General features: G+C 36.1%; 1 protein-coding gene across 2 annotated transcripts in view; it reads left to right on the forward strand.

Annotated features, from left to right (window-relative positions):
- LOC140158887 (tyrosine-protein kinase CSK-like) overlaps window positions 1-12,282 on the forward strand; it is a 58,434-nt gene that overhangs the window by 25,463 nt on the left and 20,689 nt on the right. For both annotated transcript variants that reach the window (XR_011859832.1, XM_072182154.1), the window contains exon 5: window positions 11,944-12,009. Coding sequence is in view for 1 of the 2 variants with exons in the window: in XM_072182154.1 (XP_072038255.1) it covers window positions 11,944-12,009 (66 nt within the window). In the remaining variant the exon portion in view is untranslated. The remainder of the gene's footprint in view (window positions 1-11,943; window positions 12,010-12,282) is intronic.

Raw genomic sequence — 12,282 nt, forward strand, 5'->3', positions numbered from 1 at the left:
TTTTTTTTTTTCAATGTAAAATTAGCATTGTCAGTAGTTTTCGGTCTTCTCCAACAGTGCTCGAGGAAACGATGAGGCCCTTTCTTTCTTTTTTTTTTAAATGTTAAATTCTTATGTATAAACCCCCTAGATTATCACAAAAAGACTTGTAATTTATTTTTGTTCTCTAATAAACTTATTTATATGTATGAAGATTTCATAAATCATTCCAAAGTCTAAAAAATTGAAAAATCTAAAAAAAAAAAAAAATCTGACAAATCCCAGAAATTGAGGAGGAGGGGCGAGAACCAAAATATTAATTTTACACGGCCTTAAAAGGTAAACTGCTTTAAAGCATTTTTCGTGAATGTTTTCATGCAGTGTTTTAAAACGCTCTTTATAGAATGGTGTCTATATACGGTAGGCCTACTGCATAAACCACAATCTAATTTAAAGTCATAAGTGTTCCGTTTTCTACTTTTGAAATTCGGTTTTGTTAGGCTATATAAATTTCCGTGTTTTCAGTTTTCTTGTGACCTCTCCGTGTTTTGCCCGCTTAACATATATATATGCCTACTTTTTGTCCGTTTTACAACTTTAACCCCACTTTTTACACGTTTATTTGATTGAAAACAACAACAGACACACTTTTGTTGTTGTTGTATTTTATTCACTTTTTATGCGGTACAAAATATTTTACAACTTTATTGTGGCTTTAGGCCTATAATAGGCCTATGACTTTTGTACGTGTTTGATATTCCGTAAAAAGTTAAAAATAAAATATGATAACAACAAACAATTACAATAACAAAAACGGAATATTGAGTAGTGCGACACATCAGAATCTTTTAAAATTTTACTTGGTATTCCTGTGGTGTAGGCCTAGCTATAACGGGCGTTAAAATGCCTATCTTTGGCGCGGACGGGCAGCTGTGGTGCCTCTCAAGCACAAAAAAAAAAAAAAAAGCAACGAGTAGTAACAACATCATGTTTGCGGTTCAGAAAAGGACAATGAACATAAAAATGCAATATTTGTCAACACCAAAAAAAAAAAAAAAAAAAAAAAAAAAAAGAAAAAAAGAAAAAAGAAAAAAATCTCCAAAACCGATAAATTAAAAACATTGCATTTTTAAAGCAAAATTATGAAAATTAGTACAAAACAGAAATCGCAATTATCATGATTTATGTCTCAATTTATTCTTCATTTCATAAAACTTTCTGATTATCTGCTAAAATAATTGCTTGTCAGTTATTCTATGCTAATTTTAATATTCTGATGTCCGCACATTTTAATACAGAGCATGATCTTTTTTTATACGGAACAGGACAAAATTGTGCTAAATAATCATGGTTTCGTTCATGGGCAACACGACCATGCACTGTGCAACTTATTCACAGTAACCTGTCTGTCTGTCCATGCATACCCTCTGTCGCTCCTCAAACGCCGACGCCGACGACGCGACCTTGCCGGAAGCTTTGCTGCACCATGGAAACAAGACTGCAGTAAATAAAATGGCTACACCATGTGGATAAAACATCTGCCGAATGTGCATGGATAATTTTGTCTTATTGTATATTTTACCTTCTAAATCACCAAAAATATGCAAATCTGCTGCAGTTGGACGCCCCTTCTAATTTTCTAACTTGACCAAACGTCACAAGTCACCGGATTATATATTTATGGAATAATCTTCAAAATGGACCTAAAATCCGCTGTATTTTTCTAAATCGCGATTTTCGGCAAGTTCACTTTTGACCACTTTTAACCATTTTTGGTCCGCCATAGCGTCTAAATGAAGCATCACTGAGGTAAGTTTTTAAGTCAAACGTTTAGATATGGCCAAAATCTAGATAGTGTTTTTTCGTTTTTTTTAATTAGAGCCTAGAACTTTTTTTATCACCCATGATTCAAAAATTTGAACACGGGTCACATGCGTTTTTACTGATTTTTTGCCTATATTTTAAAAACTAGGCAAAATTTCAAAAAATAAAAAACACTTTCTAGATTTATTTGTCTAAATTAATAAAATTCATGTTTTACAGTTTTTGATTTTCAAATAATTTTTTTAATGGCGGACCAAAAATTTTTGGTCAAAAAAAGCCGTTTTTTGTGATTTTCTCGAAAATTGTACTTTTTGACCCAAAACTGACATTTTAAATGGATTTATGAGCTCATTTCCGTTCAGAAAATGTATACTTTTATATACTTTACATAAATAGTTTTCGAGTTATGAGGTGAATAATAATTGCTAATTAGTGATCCTGTGTGCCTCCTTAAGGTGTGATGATGTAACCAGAGCCGTAGTCCAGGTATTGGAAATGACCTGGGGATTTACAGCAAGCTGGACGGTGTTAGCAGTTAATCTTCGGCTTACTTAGTTAGATGCAGGGATTAATACCCAAGTAATCAGTTGATGTTAGTGCAAAACCTGCAATAGTGCAGCGTGGATGTGCAGTCAGGAAAAGCACATTTCTATGATGTCAGCTAGCTATACTCATACATAATTATAAGTGACCATCTGGATGTGGTCATATTGCACAGTATTGTCAGAGTGTGAACACACATTTCCTATTATTGCAATCATATCAACTTCCATGAGAAAAATATTTTCAGGTGAAATTGTGATGGAAAGACTGAAATTGAATGTAAATGGCTAATCCATTTAAAGCCCACACTCCCCATGTGAAAGATTGGTGTACAGTCCATGGAAGTATGAATACCGTATTGTTTGTAATAAACGCCCCGGGGGCGTTGCATTTTTCCAAAAGGGGGGGGCGTTTATTGAAGGTGAATTGTCAGGGAAGAAAACTTTAAAATCGGGTTAAATTTCCCGATGGTGCTCCTGTAGAAAGAGGGATTTATGGCTATACGGGTACTAGTATTATGGCAACGCCCATGGAAAATATCATTTTCGTGGTAAATACATCAAAATTACACCCGTAAGTGCATCATCAAGCAAGAATCTGGTGAAATTCTACCATATTTAGGCAATGGGATGGATGGAAGTGCGAGTCATAATAGGTTTTGTCCATGCAATTTGCGATCGTCACTGACAAAATTGACATGACTGATGCAAGTTTTTAAGCTTACTCACACGATATAGCATGAAAATGTTTGCATTTTTGTCAATTTTTCACACAAAAATTAGAGGGGGGCGTTTATTAGAGGGGGAGCGTTTATTACAAACAATACGGTAAGCGCATTGACCAACTCTGTTTAAAACTCAGCTTCCCTCTGTGGAAGATTCAGCTTGAATTTTCTCAGAGGGTATATAAAATTCAAATGAAATTGCCTAATATTTTCATTCCATTTGAAATTCATACTCGCACTATGGACAATATTTATAACATCTTCCACAGTGGGAGTGTGGGTTTTATTTGGAATAGCCCAATGACTGACTGCTTATCTGCCCCTCAGAATGACCAGATCGGTTACATGCCTGGTTGGGCTTGGGGCTGATGCTATATTTTACCAGGCCATGACACACATGCACATGCCTTGTTTTTCCTCTTTTTTTTACATCGTCTTAGGAATGACCCCAATGGACATGAAATGCGATGAATAATTAGACATGTCATGTATGCTACATGTAGCTGTGATATGGGTAATGGTAATTGACACTATTGTTAACAACATTGAGAATGGAGGTGGGTAGTGTGGTGTTACACAAGATCCATTAGTCAAGCATCCTCCTGGAGCAATCTAAAACTCAGGATTGCCACATTCTCACATTTTCTTCAAAATTGGGCTGCTTTTGTGAATAGAGATGATGATAGTGTGGTATACATGAGACCCATTATTATAAACTCCTCATTATAGAGTTGCCATATTCTAGTTATTCCTCCCAAATTTGGCTGCTTCCAACACTGTGAAAATCATCCTGCTTCTTGAGTAAAGCTGTGAGTTCATAGTTCATGAGATGTTGATATCACAACTGAAAATTATTGGGCTAGATGATAACTATCTACCGTTGTCTTGTGCTTTCTATGCGTGAAAAGATGTGGCAAAACTTGCCTAAATGCCCTATGCATCAATTGTGTCATTTGTCATGAGCATCACTTCCCCTGCACTGTCAGTTCCAACCATGTACACTGCACCCCGCCCTGCTCATCTGCTAAAGGATGTACAATTCTGAGATGCCTCCCATCCCATGATATAGAAGATGCTGTACATTGTATCAATACTAGGCATATTTTCAAATATTGTGATTTAACAATCAGAATGCTGCCAGTTTGTAAAATTAATTCTTAAAAAGTTGTTGTTTTCCTTCAATTTCATTCATTCTTGCCTGTGTCCTATGAGCAGCCAGTAGAGTACAGCTAGTTGCGTTTTGACCTGCGTAGTTCAACCCTGTGCTAACATGATCGCATTGGTAAAAATTTGGTCGCATTTGTGACCGATTTGGTCGCTATGTACAGGGTTGGCATAGTTGCATGTATTGTTTGGATTGAGTGTAACATGGAATACACACAGAGATACCACGTGTCGGAGCTGCACTTTATTTTGTGTTCGTGCATGAAGGACTCAATTGATGGGTTTGCGAATTCTATGCATGTTATGTGGCTCATACATGTTCAATCTTATTGATCAATATCAAAGTCCCTAGTTACAAGAGTGGATACAAAATCTACCATTGAACACGCACAGTGGTAGATTTTGTATCCACTCCTGCATCTAGGGTCCCCAATATTGATCAATATTTTGATCGTGTTTGGGCCGCATTATAGTGACTTGTATTGAACTTGGTAAAAATTGCCATCAAAGTGGATGATAATATAAAGTATTGTTTTGCGACCCAGCCATGTATGTTTTGCCTGATAGAACATGGCGATACTCAGCATTCCACATCATTGTTCCACTTAATAATAATGGTATCTCCCATGTTCTACCAGGCGACTGCCACAGCTTGGTCTCAGAAATGTTCTTTTATTGTCTAACTTTGAAATATTGTACTTCAAAAAGTTGCTCAAGGCATGATGTGTCATACATTGTAGGTACATTAGCTTGGAGTGACAAAGTACTTCCATTCTGCAATTGTTACTCTGTATAATGTGTGTATGTACTAAGCTATGGATGTATGAACCAACATTAGTAAAATCAATGTTTATACATTGTACATTACATCAATCATTTCCATATGGGGGACATGAATTTTAACCATTCCAATGACCCTATGACGCTGGAATTCGGTAGGGAAAAATTTCAATTTAGCTAAATTTTGTTTGTGGTTAAAGCAAAATTTGAGTTTTAAAGAGCCTTTGAGAGGATACATAGGCCTAATTATTGTGTATTTTTTGAAATATGAGAAATGCTTTCAAGCCATTGTATTAAAAACCATCAAAAATTAAGTTCCAAATATGCAAATTAGTAATAGTATGTGGTAAAAAGTTACAAAATGTGGGGAAGTTATGTGTTCAAGAGCAAAATGTTGCTAAGAATTATGTCATTCTTGCAGACAACGATTCTTCTTCTATGATTAATTGACTATGGATAAAAACAATAGTCTATAATCAACAACAACAAAAAAGAATATTGATGAGTATGCTTTGTCCCATATCAAAATCTACTCTTAAAGCATCACTCTGGGACATATTCTGAATTCAAGATGCCTCCTTTTGCCATTTTTTCCAAATCTTGCAAGTTACAGCCAATATATATTTATGTTGATTAAAACCTCACATTGAGCTTGTGGTATTGGTTTAAAATATATCCACCAATTTCCTGCACTAACCCAGGCATTAACAGCTTTCGTTATAGTCATGAATAGCCTGGTTTGTTATTTATAGTCTTCATAATATTGACCCTATAAATCCTAAAATAGACACTGCCTCTGTTCTGTAATATAGTTTCCGTTTTGATAAATTTTACATCATATGTGACCAATTTTTAAACAGGCTAAGTACATACATATCTGTGCTGTCTGCACATGCAGGCCTATATTGTTAGTGTCTACACTGTGGTGTGCAGGTTTAGAGAAATGAGGACATACACATAAAGGAAATCTGTGTATAGCTGTGTATAGAACTGTAAATCTAATTGTGATGGAGTTTTCATCCAAATAAATAAAACTCTGAAAATGGCATGGCATAATAAACTTCTGATTTTGTTCACCAAATGACTCAATTTGCTCGATAGCATCACATGTAGTAATATATCATCACGACACTCGTAAACAAATCATACCTGAGTTTGATTGACAGATGACGTCAGACCACAGACCCTAGAAAAAGAAGGACAGTGATCCGGGTGGTTTCATTTGAAGTGATGTTCGTTTTGACCACAGACTTGAGTCAGATGCCTACTAGTCTTTTCAATTCTGTCTTCGCTTATAATAATGGTTTTAGTGGTTCTTGAGGTGTTGAATTTAGACAAAGTTACCTGTCATCAGCATGATTCAACACAAGTTGAGTCTGGCAGCTGCTAGGGCTTTGATACAGGTGCCTATAGTAATCGCTGTGTAAAATGGGTCCGCTCTTCCATTTGAAATTTGACATACACCTGTGGAAGATATAAGAAACATCTTTTCCAGAAGGAGTATGTTTTTGAAATAGAATATGCCAAGGTTTGTATTTTGAAACTCATACTCCCCCTGTATATGAGTTTCTCCGTATCTTCCACAATGGTGTGGTGGTGAGTATTACAGATGGAAGTTACCCAATTGTCTATTCTATTTGAAACCCATACTCCCTCTGTGAAAGTCTTTAGGTAAATCATCCACAGGGGGTGTGGATTTTAAATGGAATAGCTCAATGGAGGAAATAGGGAAATAAGTGAGGTAAAATATAACCCTTTACAAAGTGTTACATTTATGAACCATGATAGGTTGTTTAAATATAGGCCTATGTAATTGATTTGTAGGTTATTTTAGAAAGGAGGAAGAAGTGAATAAAAAAATGTGTATACAATTTAAAGGGTCTTATTTGTAATATGATAACCGCACACACCGACATCGCCCGGTTAATAATTACACTATATAGCAAGAGACACTGAAATGAATACACGGGATCGATACACGTGGATGTGCTATGCACGATTGATATTCAGACGATAAATCTTTGGATACCGGGTTTGAAAATGGTGAATATCTCCCGTAAATGATTTCGTATAAAGAAACCAGATGTGGTTCCTTGCACTTGAATATATATTTTTAACAGATGTGATAGTCGTTAGTTTGCGCTTTGAGTCAAAAACTGACAATAATTTTGATTTATATGTGCCAAATTATATAGCGCAGTGTATAGGCCAATCCTAAATTTCAGAATCCCTAAAAAAGGAAGGAGGGTGGGACAAGCAACTACAGTTTGTCCACTTTGAAGTACGAAGTAAGGTAAACTTTACTTAGTACTTCAAAGTGGACAAACTGTAATGTGTTTCTTTACTTGACCTAAGAAAAGACTATGGAATAAAGAATCCCTACACTATGGTTGTATGATTGGGGTTACGGATAACGATTGGATTTATATAGTAAGATTGGGTATAGAAATACAAGATTTGATTGTAAATTAGTATTACAGCATTTCTTTCCTCTTTATTTATCAGCACCCTGAACAAGTGAAGTAGCATAATATGAAGACACTACATCAGGGGTTCTCAATAGGCGACCTGCCAGCCAATTGTAGTTGGCCCTTGAACCGCTCTGCAATCTATAGTAAACATAGCAAGCCAAGTGGTGGCCCACAAGCAAGTATAATTGAGAAGCCCGGGCACTAAATTTGCTAAATCATGATTTGCACTAAATTTGCTGAATTATACCCTGCAAGGGGGGGGGGGCATGTGCCCTGTAAAGCGGAGCCGAATTGACCAATTCAGCATCAATTCTGTACCCCTTCCAAGTGATAAAAGTCAAAGATTTTGCGCGCTCCACATGCATTTCTGCACAATACTGAAATTCACTGAACTTTATACCAATATAACTTAGTGGTATTTGTGCAAATTTTTGTTTCAAGAATGGGGGCATTATGTTTCCTTGGCCCCGGGCACCACAACCTGTAAGCTACGCCTCTGTATGACACAATAAAGGTAAATGGTCACATTTTGGTCAATGTTGGAGGAGTTTGTCCTGGCCATATGGACACTTTTAGCTACACACAACCAATGGAGGCTTTTATTTATCAACACTGCTGCTTTCTTCCTTTTGGCCAATATTTTTCTTATGGGGAAAAGGGCAAAAAACCTTCAAGACAATTTTAATGACTAATCCTTCACTTTTAAGCCATTCCTAAAAAAATTCAATATTTGTACTCCTTTGCAGGAATCACTAACAGTCTCTTTAATTCACAGTAAATGCACCTCTCTCATGTTTTGTCACTAATGTGTATGTACAGTTGGTTACACGATAGCCAGTACAAAGTGATGTAAAAGACCTGGGCATTGACATGTCAGAGAATGCCCAGTCATTTAGCCATGATCATGAACTGTGTGTTACAGTCAGCATTTGTATGCAAATGTTGAATGCTACATGTAGGAGCCGTAGAGAAAACCAGTTTTAGTCTAGAATTTGCAAATACCTGATTTTTCAAAGAGACAGCTTCATGTACCATAGAATATCCATAAAGTTTATTTTATTCAAATTAAAGAACTTTGCTCAGTGCTCTTATAAAGTATTCAATAGCATTACAGTAAAAAGTATTACGATTTTACATTTTAAAATTATAGCAGGTTCAGAAAACTTCAGTTTACAGGGCACAATTTAGAGGTGCAATTTTGGTAATACATAGGTCATTTTTTGTATGAAAAATAGCTCCATTTTGAAATTTGGCCGAAAAATTGGGCAGTTTTCCAGTTTGCATTAAATTTGGCTGAATAATTTGACTTTTGGTATTGCGATGGGTTCAAATTTCTTGAAAAATTGGTATATGGATGGGTCCACTTTCAAATTCTCAGCAGCACATGGCTACCCAAACTATACTTGAGTACCTTAGGGGCTCTGTTCCCTGTCCTCATTTGTGACTTGCTGTGCCTTGTGTATATTCTCCCAAGTTACTTTCATTCAAATGTATGAATTTTGTAATAAAAATATCCTGTAACAACAAAACTAAGTTTGAAGAAAAATAGCCAGAGGATTTGCAACCTATTATGTTCATGTGGAGAGCAGCTTTGATCTTTTTCTAAGAATACAATGTAGTAGTGGGCTAGTGGCACCACAGATATTGTGGTGGCACTTACTGGGATTTGTTTTATCTAAATCAAAGGTTTATATTGTGCATAAATTAGAATATTTTTCACTTATTTTAAGTTGCATGTAAATCAAGGAATCATATTATGTTATACTCATAACATCTGGAATGAGTGTTTTGAGCGTTTCGACAGTATTTTTGTGGGACATGAGAGCACATCAGACATATCGAATTGCATTCTGAATATGAAGAATGTCTTTCTGATATCAAATAATTATCATTTTTTTTAAATTCACGATATAATACAAATTTTATGACAAATTATTAAAAGTTGATATTTTTCACATTTTGATATAATAACAGTAATTTTATAAATCTAATGATATATTCTTAAAGTGTATGTAGCTGGGAGGAAAAGCCGACAATCAATTGAAAATTTTGACCTTTCATATTGAAGATATGGAATTTTTTCCCAAAAAGACCTAATTTTTGTTGGTGTTTTGGGAAAAAAAATCCATATCTTCAATACGAAAGGTCAAAATTTTCAATTGATCGTCGGCTTTTCATTTCACCTACATACACTTTAAGTATAAATCATCAGATTTATAAAGTTTACTTGAGTACTGTTAAATATCAAAATATAAATTTTAATCATTTGCCATAAAATGTATTACATTATGCAATTTCAAAAATCAAAATTATTTGATTTCAGAAGGACATTCTTTGTATTCACAATGCAATTCGATATGTCTGATGTGCTCTAATGTCCCACAATAAATACTGTCCAAACGTCATACCCCACCCTTTAACAGGTTGTGAATGTTGCCAAATCATTTATCATTATAAGCAGTTCCTCAACGTACCAAATTCATATTTCATAATTGTCAAAATTCAGAGAAAGCCTGATAATCTGATGAATTATCGCAATTGCTCTCATGACTATCATCGTTATTGCTATTGGCTGTCCTTTTCTCCTCATCCCCCTCCTCTTCTTCCACCTCCCATCTCCCCTCTTCCTCCTTATCACTATACCAAAATTTACATATATTTACTTGTATCATCATCATCATCATCACCATTACTGTCATCCTCCTCCTTGCTTCTCATCCTCCTCCTTGTCCTCATCCCCCTCCTCTTCTTCTACTTCCCATCTCCCCTCTTCCTCCTTCTCACTATACTAAAATTTACATTTACTTATCATCATCATCATCACTATTGCTGTCATCCTCCTCCTTGCTTCTCATCCTCCTCCTTGTCCTCATCCCCTCCTCTTCTTCTACCTCCCATCTCCCTCTTCCTCCTTCTCACTATACTAAAATTTACATTTACTTATCATCATCATCATCACCATTGCTGTCATCCTCCTCCTTGCCTCTCATCCTCCTCCTTGTCCTCATCCCCCTCCTCTTCTTCTACTTCCCATCTCCCCTCTTCCTCCTTCTCACTATACTAAAATTTACATTTACTTATCATCATCATCATCACTATTGCTGTCATCCTCCTCCTTGCTTCTCATCCTCCTCCTTGTCCTCACCCCCTCCTCTTCTTCTACCTCCCATCTCCCCTCTTCCTCCTTCTCACTATACTAAAATTTACATTTACTTATCATCATCATCATCATCATCACCATTGCTGTCATCCTCCTCCTTGCCTCTCATCCTCCTCCTTGTCCTCATCCCCCTCCTCTTCTTCTACCTCCCATCTCCCCTCTTCCTCCTTCTCACTATACTAAAATTTACATTTACTTATCATCATCATCATCATCATCACCATTGCTGTCATCCTCCTCCTTGCCTCTCCTCCTCCTCCTTGTCCTCATCCCCCTCCTCTTCTTCTACTTCCCATCTCCCCTCTTCCTCCTTCTCACTATACTAAAATTTACATAAATTTACTTATCATCATCATCATCACCATTGCTGTCATCCTCCTCCTTGCCTCTCATCCTCCTCCTTGTCCTCATCCCCCTCCTCTTCTTCCACCTCCCATCTCCCCTCTTCCTCCTTCTCACTATACTAAAATTTACATTTACTTATCATCATCATTATCACCATTGCTGTCATCCTCCTCCTTGCCTCTCATCCTCCTCCTTGTCCTCACCACCCTCCTCTTCTTCTACCTCCCATCTCCCCTCCTCCTCCTTCTCACTATACTAAAATTTACATAAATTTACTTATCATCATCATCATCATCATCATCACCATTGCTGTCATCCTCCTCCTGGCCTCTCATCCTTCTCCTCTTCCTCTTCCCCTTCCTCCTGGCTAAATGCAATGTCAAAGTTAAATGGTTTATTGCATATCAGTAGAATGTTACAATGACTAGACCAATTGCAAAGTGTTGCATGTATCATGGTGTTATATGAGATGATAATGATATCAGGGATGCCTTCTGGGAGTACATGTCAGCAATACATAAGCCATGATATCAAGAGGTTGGAACCCTTCAGAAAATCATTGTCTTCCCACAATGCATTGCAAGGAATTGAGCTTCTCGTGATTATAGAAAAATACAGCAAAAAGATATTATCCTGTTCTGTTCAATGAAGCATAGCTCAATTTTAATCCTCTAGTTAGTTCTAACTGGCAATAAAAGTTAAATGTTAATATTTGGCCAATTATTGGAAATAAGAGCCCCAAATATGCATATGAATGAACAATGAAAATGGGTAACATTTGTGACTATTTACAGAAGATTATCAAATTATCTTCTTTTATGTAACAAAGATGATATTGTACGCATTTTCACAGATGTGCAACTATTATTATGGTTACAATTTTAGATGATGGCAATTTTATACACGTCATTGGTGATAATAACATGTTTTTATTATATTCTGTTTGTTTTCAGCTGGATGGTCCATAAATAGAAATGATATAGATCTGGGTACAGAGATAGGAAAAGGAAATTTTGGCTGTAAGTATTAAATATTATTTTGATTTCCTCATATTGATGAACAACAGATGACGAAAAAAATTCCTGTATAACCCATGAATCGCCATATGTGATATGCAGACCAGCAAGACGGGTAAAATCACATGAACAAGTGTTTGATATCAAGTTTGCCTTAAAACACATTTTGAGAATTGAGAGCATCAAGAAATCATCACATTGTGTAAGATAATGGTAGTCTTGGAAAGTGATATATGCAGAGAGGGCATGCCTTCCCATTCTTAAGGTGGTACTTCA

This window comes from Amphiura filiformis, chromosome 8 (assembly GCF_039555335.1).
Source record: "Amphiura filiformis chromosome 8, Afil_fr2py, whole genome shotgun sequence".
NCBI classification, from domain to species: Eukaryota; Metazoa; Echinodermata; class Ophiuroidea; order Amphilepidida; family Amphiuridae; genus Amphiura; species Amphiura filiformis.